The sequence below is a fragment of the Ranitomeya variabilis genome, chromosome 4, assembly GCF_051348905.1.
Source record: "Ranitomeya variabilis isolate aRanVar5 chromosome 4, aRanVar5.hap1, whole genome shotgun sequence".
NCBI lineage: Eukaryota > Metazoa > Chordata > Amphibia > Anura > Dendrobatidae > Ranitomeya > Ranitomeya variabilis.
In genome coordinates, this window is record NC_135235.1 from 635,036,663 (window position 1) to 635,051,149 (window position 14,487).

At 42.9% G+C, this 14,487-nt stretch overlaps 3 protein-coding genes across 3 annotated transcripts in view; 1 reads left to right on the forward strand and 2 right to left on the reverse strand.

Annotated features, from left to right (window-relative positions):
- LOC143767208 (uncharacterized) overlaps positions 1-14,487 on the reverse strand; it is a 521,413-nt gene that overhangs the window by 335,749 nt on the left and 171,177 nt on the right. The gene's annotated exons all lie outside the window — the stretch shown is intronic.
- LOC143767238 (uncharacterized) overlaps positions 1-14,487 on the forward strand; it is a 388,340-nt gene that overhangs the window by 47,108 nt on the left and 326,745 nt on the right. The gene's annotated exons all lie outside the window — the stretch shown is intronic.
- LOC143767250 (uncharacterized) lies at positions 4,447-6,989 on the reverse strand. Its single transcript, XM_077255448.1, has one exon. It carries the CDS (start codon positions 6,806-6,808, stop codon positions 4,847-4,849), a length of 1,962 nt encoding a protein of 653 aa, XP_077111563.1. The 5' UTR covers positions 6,809-6,989; the 3' UTR covers positions 4,447-4,846.

Sequence of the window (14,487 nt, forward strand, 5' to 3'; positions counted from 1 at the left end):
TGCAGCAGCGTTTGCTGCAGAGAAAATATGAATAATAGTGTTTAAAATAAAGATCTATGTGTCCGCCGCCCTCCCACCCCCTGTGCGCCCCCCCCCCCCCGCTGTTCTGAAAATACTCACCCGCTCCCACGTTGGCTGTCACTCCTTCCTCTCTGCCCCGCGCCTTCTACTGTATGCGGTCACGTGGGGCCGCTCATTTACAATCATGAATAGTCGGCTCCGCCCCTATGGGAGGTGGAGCCACATATTCATGACTGTAAATGATCGGCCCCACGTGACCGCATACAGGAGAAGATGTGGCCAGACCAGGAAGGAGCGACAGCCAACGTGGGAGCGGGTGAGTATTTTCTGAACAGCGGGGGGGGCGCACAGGGGGTGGGAGGGCGGCGGACACATAGATCTTTATTTTAAACACTATTATTCATATTTTCTCTGCAGCAAACGCTGCTGCAGGGAACATATGAATCGCGGCTTCAGCACGATGCAGGGTACCACACGCGTGGGTACCACACGCTCCGTGTGGTACCCACTCGCCATACGGGCGGCACACGTGTGCCGCACGTATGGCCTACGTGAGTTCCCAGGCACACAGACACAGATAACTCCGGTACCGATTTATTCCGGTACCGGAATTATCTGGACGTGTGGGACAGCCCTTACACTGTGAAATCGCTTGTTAAGAAGCCACCATAGCTGGAAGTCATCACGTGACCTCCTGCTGCCCGGACAACGCAAATCCCCCGTGATGTGATCAGATCTCATCACGGGAGCGTCAGAGAGGTGAGTATAGCAGGGGTCTCCCTCTGCTATCTTCTAAATGCCGCAATTGCGGCATCTAGAAGATACCTAAGGATTAACATCGAGACCTGACCTAATCAGGTGCCGATAATGTCACCTGTCAGAGCAACAGCTCTGCACAGGAGTCGCAGCGCTTGCAGGACCCTGGAGGTCCTGAGCGCTGCGAGACCACCGACCGCTCATAAACGTCGGCGCTGCACAAAGCCCGGCAAGCACCGATGTTTATCTACCGTGGATGGTTGGGAAGCGGTTAAAAACAGTATCACTGTGCTTGATTGACCAGCAAACTCACCTGACCTTATTGTATTGTAAAGAGGAAGATGAGAGACACCCGACCCAACAATGCAGATGACCTGAAGGCTGCTATCAAAGCAACCTTGGCTTCCATAACACCTCAGCGGTGCCACAGGCTGATCGCCTCTATACCACACCGAACTGATGCAGTAATTGATGCAAAAGGAGCTCCAACCAAGTATTGAGTGCATTTACTAAACATACATTTCAGTAGGCCAACATTTCGGATTTTAAAATTATTTTTTTAAGCTAGTGTTATAAAGTATTCTAATTTACTGAGATAATGACTTTCGGGTTTTCATTGGCTGTAAGCCATAATCATCAACATTAACAGAAATAAACACTTGAAATACATTACTCTGTTTGTAAAGACTAATATGAGTTTCACTTTTTGTATTAAAGAACTGAAATTAACTTTAATGTTTTAACCCCTTCATGACAGTGGGATTTTTCGTTTTTCCATGTTCGTTTTTCACTCCCCTCCTTCCCAGAGCCATAACTTTTTTATTTTTCCGTCAATTTGGCCATGTGAGGGCTTATTTTTTGCGGGACGAGTTGTACTTTTGAAAAACATCATTGGTTTTACCATGTCGTTTACTAGAAAACGGGAAAAAAGTGCGGTGAAATTGCAAAAAAAGTGCAATCCCACACTTGTTTTTTGCTTGGCTTTTTTGCTAAGTTCAATAAATGCTAAAACTGACCTGCCATTATGATTCTCCAGGTCATTACGAGTTCATAGACAGCTAACATGACTACCTTATTTTTTACCTAAGTGGTGAAAAAAAAAATTGCGCCATTTTCCGATACTTGTAGCGTCTCCATTTTTCATGATCTGGGGTCGGTTGAGGGCTTACTTTTTGCGTGCCGAGCTGGCGTTTTTAATGATTCCAATACGGTGCAGATATATTCTTTTGATCGCCCGTTATTGCATTTTAATGCAATGTCGCGGCGACCAAAAAAAGTAATTCTGGCGTTTCGATTTTTTTTCTCGTTACGCCGTTTAGCGATCAGGTTAATGCTTTTTTTTATTGATAGATCGGGCGATTCTAAACGTGGCGATACCAAATATGTGTAGATTAGAATTTTTTTATTGATTTATTTTGATTGGGGCGAAAGGGGGGTGATTTAAACTTTTATATATTTTTTTATTTTTTTCACATTATTTTTAACTTTTTTTTAACTTTTGCCATGCTTCAATAGCCTCCATGGGAGGCTAGAAGCAGGCACAGCACGATCGCCTCTGCTACATATAAGCGATCTGCTGTTCGCTGCTATGTAGTAGAAAATCAGGTGTGCTGTGAGCGCTGACCACAGGGTGGCGCTCACAGCTACCGGCGATCAGTAACCATAGAGGTCTCAAGGACCTCTATGGTTACAATACTGAAGCATCGCCGACCTCCGATCATGTGACTGGGATCGGCGATGCGCTCATATCCGGCCGCCCGGCCAGATGCGGTAGTTAAATGCTGCTGTCTGCGTTTGACAGCAGCATTTAACTAGTTAATAGCTGCGGGCGAATCGCGATTTCACCCGCCGCTATTGCGGGCACATGTCAGCTGTTCAAAACAGCTGACATGTCCCGGCTTTGATGCGGGCTCACCGCGGAGCCCTGCATCAAAGCAGGGGAGCTGACATCGGACGTACTATCCCATCCAATGTCAGTAAGGGGTTAATATTCTAATTTTGTGAAATGCACCCATATTTGAGATCATTATTTGACATAATCAGGTATATTATTTAGATTAATGTATTTATATTCTCTAGTATTATACAAATCTTTCAAATTGTTAAGTACAGATGTTATGTTCAATATCTATCTATATATACACGATGATTAAGATCTGAGTAGGACTGAAATGGTTATGCTGACCTGAAGAGGTGGATTCTCCAACCACAAGGTCAGGGTAAGTACATGGGCAGAAGCCTCAGACAGATATGAAAGGTACTAGAAGCCACAGACAGGTAGCTGAAGGACTGAAAGACTGGAAGCCACAGGCGGACAGGTAACTAAGGTACTAGAAGTGGCAGGCTGACAGGCAGCTGAAAGATTGGAAGCTGCATGAAGACAGGTAAAGGACATACTGAAAGCCACTGGCAGCCAGGAGACGTCCAGAGACCACAAATTGGGAACTGTGCAAAGACTAACTATAAATCCCAATACCAAGACACAAGTGTGTGTCTTGGTGAGGCTTATTTAGGCTGAGGCAGATGATGACATGGGATCGCACTGGGCCATCTGCAAAGACTGAAGTTGAGCACAAAAGAGTTTAGTGGACCGGGAAGAGGGAATCAAAGCAATTGAACCAAAACAGATGCATAACAGAAACATTAGTCCATCTGTATATTTTATAATTGAAACATTGATTAATACGTCATAAAAAATTCTCCTTGATCATTTTTATAAGAATTTGGAGTGCCTTGGATTCTTCTATATTCCATGGGTTTTCCCTACCATTAAGCATCCGATTATTAACTGTCACATCACGGAACAAGTACATGAAAAATTGATCATTTTCTGATCTTATTGACTGACACCTGCTACTGTTTCAATTTGCATAACCTTAACCTTAAGTATTTTCATTCTTTTTATTGCAATTTTTAATGTTGAGGAATGAATAAAACCTACCTGCAATAACAAGGAGGATACTACCTAATATCAAAAGGTGAAGAAGAATAAAAACCTGACTTCGAGATACAATCATGAAGAGCAAGCTGCTACAAAATAGCCTTTAAAATAAATGAATACCAAAGCAAAACACGAATGTAAATCTTTCTGCAGTGTGGGATATAATGTATTTTTCAGACTACAAGATGCCCCAGACCATAAGACATATCCCAAAATTTCAGGCAGAAAATAGGGAAAAAAAAAATTTAATGCATCAAATGGGGGTTCGTCTCATAGCCCAATTCAGCTTACTGGCGAAGGGCGGCGGCAGAGGTGAAGCAGGGTCACAGGAGGTGTAAGGAGGTGCAACACTGCAAGTTGATGCTGCGAGTCCCATCCCAGGCTTGTAGAAGGGGGTGTTCAACGGTGCAGGGGCTCCGACGACATTTTGTGAAAGCATGGAGCCCCCGCACTTGCATGGTTTCAGTGCAGTGGACTCCGGGAAAATGGCTGCCAAAGGCAGCAATTGCTCAGATTGATATCTTTGGAGCCAAAACTTTGGTCCCAAGAACTCAATCGGCCATTTTTCCAAAGTCCGCCACATTAAAACTATGGAAGTGCGGGGGAAACTCTGGGCTTTCATAAAATGTTTGCAAAGCCACTGCAGTGCTGGGCACCAGCCAGGGATTCAAAGCATCGCACCTCCAAACAACCCCAGCCCAGGGCCCACAGCAGGAGGAGTTTGAAGGAGTTTCAAATTCATACTTTTGATTTGGCAGCTAAGAATTTTATGCGCACCCCTAGTCACATCAAACTATCAGGTTACCCTATAAATTGGATGAGACTACGGGTTATTGGATGATTACCTTAGCAACTGTCCTTATCATATATGGCAGCATTTCTATTGTCAATGTGAAATAGAATGGAAAAAAGCATCACTTGACAACCTTTTAAAGCAGCAGTTGTAATATAAATGTAAAATATATTATACACATTGATCATATAATTAGATTTTAATAATAAATAGACAATGGAAATTGTGAACAATTTTTAAAATCATTTACTGCTCTAGTTTTCTCTTTCTTTTGGAGACTTTACTGTAACTTTTTTTAACATTTTGTCAATAAAACAATAAAAAAAAGAAAATTGCTACTTTCCTGTGTGAATTTTTAGATGTTTAAGAAGATTTGTTTTTCGATTAAAACATTTTCCACAATTTGAACACGAAAATGGCTTCTCCCCTGTGTGAGTTCTACAATGTCTATAAAGATCTGATTTATCGCAAAAACATTTCCCACACTCGGAACATGAAAATGGCTTTTCCCCTGTGTGAGTTCTCTGATGTTTGACAAGATCTGATTTCAACTTAAAGCATTTTCCACATTCTGAACATGAAAATGGTTTCTCCCCTGTATGAATTTTCTCATGTGTAACAAAATGTGATTTCTCTGCAAAACATTTCCCACATTCTGAACAAGAATATGGCTTCTCCCCTGTGTGATTTCTTTGATGTGTAACAAGTCTTGCATTAGTACTGTAACATTTTCCACATTCTGAACATGGAAATGGTTTCTGCCCTGTGTGAGTTAACTGATGTCTAACAAGACTATATTTCTCTGTAAAACTTTTTCCACAATCGAAACATGAAAATGGCTTATTTCCTGTATGTGTTCTTTGATGCTTAACAAGTTGGTGTTTCATTGTAAAACATTTCCCACATTCTGAACATGAATATGGCTTCTGCCCTACATGAATTCTCTGATGCACAATTAAAACTGATTTTCGTTTAAAAAATTTCCCACATTCGGAGCATGAAAATACCTTGTTGCCTGTGTGACTTATTTGGTGTATACCAAGACTTGATTTATCTGTAAAACATTTCCCACATTCTGAGCAAGAAAATGGCTTATCCCTTGCTGAGTGAATTCTCTGATGTTTAACAAGTTCGGATTTCGTACAAAAAAATTTCCCACATTCTGAACATAAAAATGGCTTCTCCCCTGTATGAATTCTCTGATGTCTAGCAAGATGTGCTTTCTGGCTAAAACATTTTCCACATTCTGAACAAAAAAATGGCTTCTCTCCCGTGTGAATTCTCTGATGCGTTATAAGTTTGGATTTTGTACTATAATGTTTCCCACATTCAGAACAAGAAACATTTTTTTTTCCTGTGTGACATCTCTGATGCCCAACAAAATGTGATTTCTCTGTAAAACATTTCCTGAATTCTGGACTAGAAAATGGCTTATCCATTGTGTGGCTTCTCTGATGTTTAATAAGTATGTATTTCTCACTATAACATTTTCCACATTCTGAACATGAAAATGGCTTCACTCCTGTGTGAGTTCTCTGATGAGTAACAAGACAAGATCTTTGTGTAAAACATTTCCCACATTCTGAACATGAAAATGGCTTCTTCCCTGTGTGAATTCTTTGATGTACAATAAAAACTGATTGTTGTTTAAACAATTTCCCACATTTAGTACATAAAAATGGCTTCTCTCCTGTATGTATTCTCTGATGAGTTACAAGTTTGGATTTCTCACTATAACGTTTCCCACATTCTGAACATGCAAATGGCTTATCCCCTGTGTGAATTCTCAGATGTGTAACAAGATTTGCTTTCCGATTAAAACATTTCCCACATTCTGAACAAGAAAATGGCTTCTCCCCTGTGTGTATTACCTGATGTGTAACAAGACAAGATTTGCTTGTAAAACATTTTCCACATTCTAAACATGAATATGGCTTCTTCCCTGTGTGACTCTTCTGATGTGTTACAAGCTTTGGTTTAGTATTGTAACATTTACCATATTCTGAACATGAAAATGGTTTCTCCCCTATTTCATGTTCAAGAGCCCTTCTGTGACTTTCATTTTGCATTTTTGTCTTTGATGAAGCAGAAAAAAGGACCTGTTGAAAAGGATCAGATGGCAAACTTTTCCTGAGAAGATCTTGAGGTGTATCTGGTATAATGACATGTTCTTCAAAAGTATCAGGTGTCACACCAGGATTATCTACTGAAAAATCTGAGAATATCAGACGTTCTCCTGAGCTCCTGGTACAGTCATCTGTCAAGAATAAAAATGATTTTATTTTTTTCATTAACATTGCATTAGAATTATATTTATATTACTTATTTTATTGTGCCCGGTTCTGTCCTGGATTGGTCAGCGCTTGCACACTATTCTCTTATTGGAGAACATATTCACCTTATGACCCCTTCCTGATTGGATCCCTGGTCACCTGGATGATGATAATGCTTAAACATGATTGAACCACTTTCCACGGCCCTTTTATCTGGTTCTGCGGAAATCTATCAGAACATTATATATATATATATATATATATATATATATATATATATATATATATATATATATATATATATATATATATATATATATATATATATATATATATATATATATATATATATATACATACAGTTAGGTCCAAATATATTTGGACAGAGACAACATATTTCTAATTTTGGTTATAGACATTACCAAAATGAATTTTAAACAAAACAATTCAGATGCAGTTGAAGTTCAGACTTTCAGCTTTCATTTGAGGGTATCCACATTAAAATTGGATGAAGGGTTTAGGAGTTTCAGCTCCTTAACATGTGCCACCCTGTTTTTAAAGGGACCAAAAGTAATTGGACAGATTCAATCATTTTAATTAAAATGGTCATTTCTAGTACTTGGTTGAAAACCCTTTGTTGGCAATGACTGCCTGAAGTCTTGAACTCATGGACATCACCAGACGCTGTGTTTCCTCCTTTTTGATGCTCTGCCAGGCCTTCACTGCGGTGGTTTTCAGTTGGTGTTTGTTTGTGGGCCTTTCTGTCTGAAGTTTAGTCTTTAACAAGTGAAATGCATGCTCAATTGGGTTGAGATCAGGTGACTGACTTGGCCATTCAAGAATATTCCACTTCTTTGCTTTAATAAACTCCTGGGTTGCTTTGGCTTTATGTTTTGGGTCATTGTCCATCTGTAGTGTGAAACGACGACCAATCAGTTTGGCTGGATTTGGCTGGATCTGAGCATACAGTATGGCTCTGAATACCTCAGAATAAATTCGGCTGCTTCTGTCCCGTATCACATCATCAATAAACACTAGTGACCCAGTGCCACTGGCAGCTATGCATGCCCAAGCCATCACACTGCCTCCGCCGTCTTTTAGATGATGTGGTATGCTTTGGATCATGAGCTGTACCATGCCTTCGCCATACTTTTCTCTTTCCATCATTCTGGTACAGTTTGATCTTGGTTTCATCTGTCTAAAGAATGTTCTTCCAGAAGTGTGCTGGCTTTTTTAGATGTTTTTTTAGCAAAGTCCAGTCTAGCCTTTTTATTCTTGATGCTTATGAGTGGCTTGCACCGTGCAGTGAACCCTCTGTATTTACTTTCATGCAGTCTTCTCTTTATGGTAGATTTGGATATTGATACGCCTACCTCCTAGGGAGTGTTGTTCACTTGGTTGGCTGTTGTGAAGGGGTTTCTTTTCACCATGGAGATTATTCTGTGATTATCCACCACGATTGTCTTCTGTGGGCACCCAGGTCTTTTTGCATTGATGAGTTCACCAGTGCTTTCTTTCTTTCTCAGGATGTACCAAACTGTAGATGTTGCCACTCCTAATATTGTAGCAAGTTCTCTGATAGTTTTTTTCTGTTTTCGCAGCTTAAGGATGGCTTGTTTCACCTGCATGGAGAGCTCATTTGACCCCATGTTTACTTCACAGCAAAACCTTCCAAATGCAAGCACCATACCTCAGATCACCTCCAGGCCTTTTATCTGCTTAATTGAGAATGACATAATGAAGGGATTGCCCACACCTCTCCATGAAATAGCCTTGGAGTCAATTGTCCAATTACTTTTGGTCCCTTTAAAAACAGGGTGGCACATGTTAAGGAGCTGAAACTCCTAAACCCTTCATCCAATTTTAATGTGGATACCCTCAAATGAAAGCTGAAAGTCTGAACTTCAACTGCATCTGAATTGTTTTGTTTAAAATTCATTGTGGTAATGTCTATAACCAAAATTAGAAAAATGTTGTCTCTGTCCAAATATATATGGACCTAACTGTATATATATATATATATATATATATATATATATATATATATATATATATATATATGCCCCAGCCAGAGCCTAGGGGTACTTGGTACCGGGTCCGGTGGTCATTAGAGGGGTGGTCACGGTGGCAGCGACCCGGTCCGTGGCCCTGGGAATCCAAATTAAAGGGAATGTATTTCAAAGGGGTTATTAGGAATACGAATGTTCGTGATGCCACCTGTTTATTCGGTCAGGGATGACCGACGCTGCTTAACCCCTTCCCGACCTGTGACGCCACGTAGGCATCATGAAAGTCGGTGCCAATCCGACCTGTGACGCCTGTGTGGCGTCATGGAATGATCGCGTCCCTGCAGATCGGGTGAAAGGGTTAACTCCAATTTCACCCGATCTGTAGGGACAGGGGGAGTGGTACTTCAGCCCCGGGGGGGTGGCTTCACCCCCTCATGGCTACGATCGCTCTGATTTGCTGTTGAAAGTGAAACAGCCAATCAGAGTGATTTGTAATATTTCACCTATGAAAACTGGTGAAATATTACAATCCAGCCATGGCCGATGCTGCAATATCATCGGCCATGGCTGGAAACTCTGATCTGCCCCCCCGCACCGCCACTGATCTCCGCTCCCCTCCGTCATCCTGTCCGCTCCCCCCGTGCTCCGATCCCACCCCCCGTGCTCCGATCCCACCCCCGTGCTCCGATCTCCCCCCCATCCCTCATACTTACCGAGCCTCCCGGTGTCCGTCCGTCTTCTCCATGGGCGCCGCCATCTTCCAACAGTCGTTCCAGGTACATTTTGATCACTGTGATAAAACCTATCACAGTTATCAAAATAAAAAAAATAGTAAATGAACCTCCCCCTTTATCACCCCCACAGGTAGGGACAATAATAAAATAAAGAAAATATATTTTCTTTTATTTTTCCAGTAGGGTTAGGGTTAGAACTAGGGTTAGGGTTAGAACTAGGGTTAGGGCTAAGGTTAGGGCTAGAATTACGCTATGTACACACGGTGCGGACTTGGCTGCAGATCCCCAGCGGATTGGCCGCTGCGGATTCGTAGCAGTGTTCCATCAGGTTTACAGTACCATGTAAACCTATGGAAAACCAAATCCGCTGTGCCCATGGTGCGGAAAATACCGCGCAGAAATGCTGCGTTGTATTTTCCTGCAGCATGTCAATTCTTTGTGCGGATTCCACAGCGTTTTACACCTGTTCCAAAATAAGAATCCGCAGATGAAATCCGAACAAAAAAACACTGGAAATCCGCGGTAAACTCGCAGGTAAAACGCAGTGCCTTTTACCTGTGGATTTTTCAAAAATGGTGCGTAAAAATCTCAAACGAATCTGCAATGTGGGCACATAGCCTTAGGGTTAGGGTTGGAATTAGAGTTAGGGTTGGAATTAGGGCTATGGTTGGAAATAGGGTTAAGATTAGGCTTGTGGTTAGGGTTATGGTTAGGGGTGTGTTGGGGATAAAGTTGTGGTTAGGGTTGGGATTAGGGTTAGGATTGAGATTAGGGTTAGGGGTGTGTTGGGGTTAGTGTTGTGGTTAGGGGTGTGTTGGGGTTAGGGTTGTGATTAGGATTATGGCTAGAGTTGGGATTAGGGTTAGGGGTGTGTTGGGGTTAGAATTGAGGGGTTTCCACTGTTTAGGCACATCAGGGGTCTCTGTTGTGAATTCCGTTCTCGGGCTCCCTCCTGTGGTCATGAGTGGTACTGTGTGAGTTTGTTCTTGGGCTCCCTCTGGTGGCCTTTAGCGATATGGCTGGTCTTAGCTGGGCTCAGCTGTTTCATCTCCTGCTAGGCTGGGCCTATTTAACTCACCTGGACCTTTACTTGTGGCCTGCTGTCGGTGTATTCAGTCCTGATCCTGTGCTCTCCTGAATATTCCTTGTGAACAGTCTCCTGCTATGAGAAGCTAAGTTTGCTTGTTCAGTTTCTCATTATTTCCTTGAAAACGTTTCTCATTATATAATGAGTTCGGCCCAGCTTGCTTTTATGTGATTTTCTGCTTGATGGTTAGTTCTGGGGTGCAGAGTGCGCCCCTCACATCGTGAGTCGGTGTGGGGGTTCTTGTATTCTCTGCGTGGTTTACTTTTGATAGTTTTTGTACTGACCGCACAGACACCTATCTATTATCTGCCTATCTAGTATTAGCGGGCCTCATTTGCTAAACCTGTTTTCATCTCTACATTTGTGTTTTCCCCTTAACTCACCGTCATTATTTGTGGGGGCTATCTAAAACTTTGGGGATATTTCTCTGAGGCTAGCGAGGTCTTTGCTTTCTCTCTAGGGGTAGTCAGTTTCTCAGGCTGTGACGAGGCGTCTAGGTTTTCAGGTAACGCTCCACAGCTGCCTTTAGTGTGTTTGGATAGGATCAGGATTGCAGTCAGTATAGCTTCCACATCCCCAGAACTTGTCCTATATATTCAGGGTATATGTGTCAGGTCAGTTTGAGATCCTACCACCAGGATCATAACAGGTCTCCAAACGCAACATGGCGCCACCATTGATTCAGCCAATCTTGCGTTCAAAAAGTCAAATGGAGACACCATGACGTGTTTCTCAACGCAGTGATCCAGAACACTGCCCCCATCCCTTATGGGAAATATGCAAATGCATGTAGGATAGCTGCGGAGACACCATCACGTGTTTCTCAATGCAAGCAGTGAATAGCCAGACCTTTCCCCGGGAAGGAACAACCACGGGAAGGGCAGCATCCAATAAAGGAAAACATCCAATACAGGAAAACCACCTATGCCAAGGTCTGGCTATTCACTGCTTGCGTTGAGAAACACGTGATGGTGTCTCCGCAGCTATCCTACATGCATTTGCATATTTCCCATAAGGGATGGGGGCAGTGTTCTGGATCACTGCATTGAGAAACACGTGATGGTGTCTCCGCGGTGTTGGATGTTTTGGTCTCCCCGAGGCCAATCATCTGTTCTTTCACAGCCTTTTACTAGGTACTGCTCCTAATAGCCAGATTCCTACTCCACACTGATGAGGGTCAAACACCCCGAAACAGCTGTCTGTGGATGGATACCATGCTTGGCATAGGTGGTTTTCCTGTATTGGATGTTTTCCTTTATTGGATGCTGCCCTTCCCGTGGTTGTTCCTTCCCGGGGAAAGGTCTGGCTATTCACTGCTTGCGTTGAGAAACACGTGATGTTGTCTCCGCAGCTATCCTACATGCATTTGCATATTTCCCATAAGGGATGGGGGCAGTGTTCTGGATCACTGCGTTGAGAAACACGTGATGGTGTCTCCGCAGTGTTGGATATTTTGGTCTCCCCGAGGCCAATCATCTGTTCCTTCACAGCCATTTACTAGGCACTGCTCCTAATAGCCGGATTCCTACTCACACCGATGAGGGGCAAACACCCCGAAACAGCTGTTTGTGGATGGATACCATGCTTGGCATAGGCGGTTTTCCTGTATTGGATGTTTTCCTTTATTGGATGCTGCCCTTCCCGTGGTTGTTCCTTCCCGGGGAAAGGTCTGGCTATTCACTGCTTGCGTTGAAAAACACGTGATGGTGTCTCCGCGGCTATCCTACATGCATTTGCATATTTCCCATAAGGGATGGGGGCAGTGTTCTGGATCACTGCGTTGAGAAACACGTGATGGTGTCTCCGCGGTGTTGGATGTTTTGGTCTCCCCGAGGCCAATCATCTGTTCCTTCACAGCCTTTTACTAGGCACTGCTCCTAATAGCCAGATTCCTACTCCACACTGATGAGGGGCAATCACCCCGAAACAGCTGTCTGTGGATGGATACCATGCTTGGCATAGGTGGTTTTCCTGTATTGGATGTTTTCCTTTATTGGATGCTGCCCTTCCCGTGGTTGTTCCTTCCCGGGGAAAGGTCTGGCTATTCACTGCTTGCGTTGAGAAACACGTGATGGTGTCTCCGCAGCTATCCTACATGCATTTGCATATTTCCCATAAGGGATGGGGGCAGTGTTCTGGATCACTGCGTTGAGAAACACGTGATGGTGTCTCTGCGGTGTTGGATGTTTTGGTCTCCCCGAGGCCAATCATCTGTTCCTTCACAGCCTTTTACTAGGCACTGCTCCTAATAGCCAGATTCCTACTCCACACTGATGAGGGGCAAACACCCCGAAACAGCTGTCTGTGGATGGATACCATGCTTGGCATAGGTGGTTTTCCTGTATTGGATGTTTTCCTTTATTGGATGCTGCCCTTCCCGTGGTTGTTCCTTCCCGGGGAAAGGTCTGGCTATTCACTGCATGCGTAGAGAAACACGTGATGGTGTCTCCGCAGCTATCCTACATGCGTTTCTACTGTTTAGGCACATCAGGGGCTCCGCAAACGCAACGAGACGCCCGCAGACCATTCCATCAAAGTCTGCATTCCAAAACGTTACTACTTCCCTTCCGAGCCCTGACGTGTGCCCAAACAGTGGTCCCCCCCACATATGGGGTATCAGCGTACTCAGGACAAACTGGGCAACCACTATTGGGGTCCAATTTCTCCTGTTACCCTTGTGAAAATAAAAAATTGTGGGATAAAAAATAATTTTTGAGGAAAGAAAAATGATTTTTTTATTTTCACGGCTCTGCGTTATAAACTTCTGTGAAGCACTTGGGGGTTTAAAGTGGTCACCGCACATCTAGATTAGTTCCATGGGAGGTCTAGTTTTCAAAATGGGGTCACATGTGGGGTGCTCCAATGTTTAGGCACACAGGGGCTCTCCAATCGCGACATGGTGTCTGCTAACAATTGGAGCTAATTTTTCATTCAAAAAGTCAAATGGCGCTCCTTCCCTTCCGAGCCCTGCCGTGTGCCCAAACAGTGGTTTACCTCCACATGTGAGGTATCAGTGTACTCAGGAGAAATTGCCCAATAAATTTTAGGATCCATTTTATCCTGTTGCCCATGTGGAAATGAACAAATTGAGGCTAAAAGAAATTTTTTGTGAAAAAAAAAGTACTTTTTCATTTTTACGGATCAATTTGTGAAGCACCTGGGGGTTCAAAGTGCTCACTATGCATCTAGATAAGTTCCTTGGGGGGGTCTAGTTTCCAAAATGGGGTCACTAGTGGGGGAGCTCCAATGTTTAGGCACACAGGGGCTCTCCAAACGCGACATGGTGTCCGCTAATGATTGGAAGCAATTTTTCATTGAAAAAGTCAAATGGCGCTCCTTCCCTTCCGAGCCCTGTCGTGCGCCCAAACAGTGGTTCCCCCCCACATATGAGGTATCGGAGTACTGAGGACAAATTGTACAATAACTTTTGGGGTCCAGTTTCTCTTTTTACCTTTGGCAAAATAAAAAAATTGTTGCTAAAAGATCATTTTTGTGACTAAAAAGTTAAATGTTCATTTTTTCCTTCCATGTTGCTTCTGCTGCTGTGAAGCACCTGAAGGGTTAATAAACTTCTTGAATGTGGTTTTGAGTACATTGAGGGGTGCAGTTTTTAGAATGGTGTCACTTTTGGGTATTTTCAGCCATATAGACCCCTCAAATTGACTTCAAATGTGAGGTGGTCCCTAAAAAAATGGTTTTGTAAATTTCGTTGTAAAAATGAGAAATCGCTGGTCAAATTTTAACCCTTATAACTTCCTAGCAAAAAAAAATTTTGTTTCCAAAATTGTGCTGATGTAAAGTAGACACGTGGTTAATGTTATTTATTAACTATTTTGTGTCACATAACTCTGTCGTTTATCAGAATAAAAATTC

Excerpts from the sequence above, each read along its gene's own strand:
- LOC143767250 (XM_077255448.1), bottom strand. The coding sequence starts at position 6,808 with ATGTTAATGAAAAAAATAAAATCATTTTTATTCTTGACAGATGACTGT.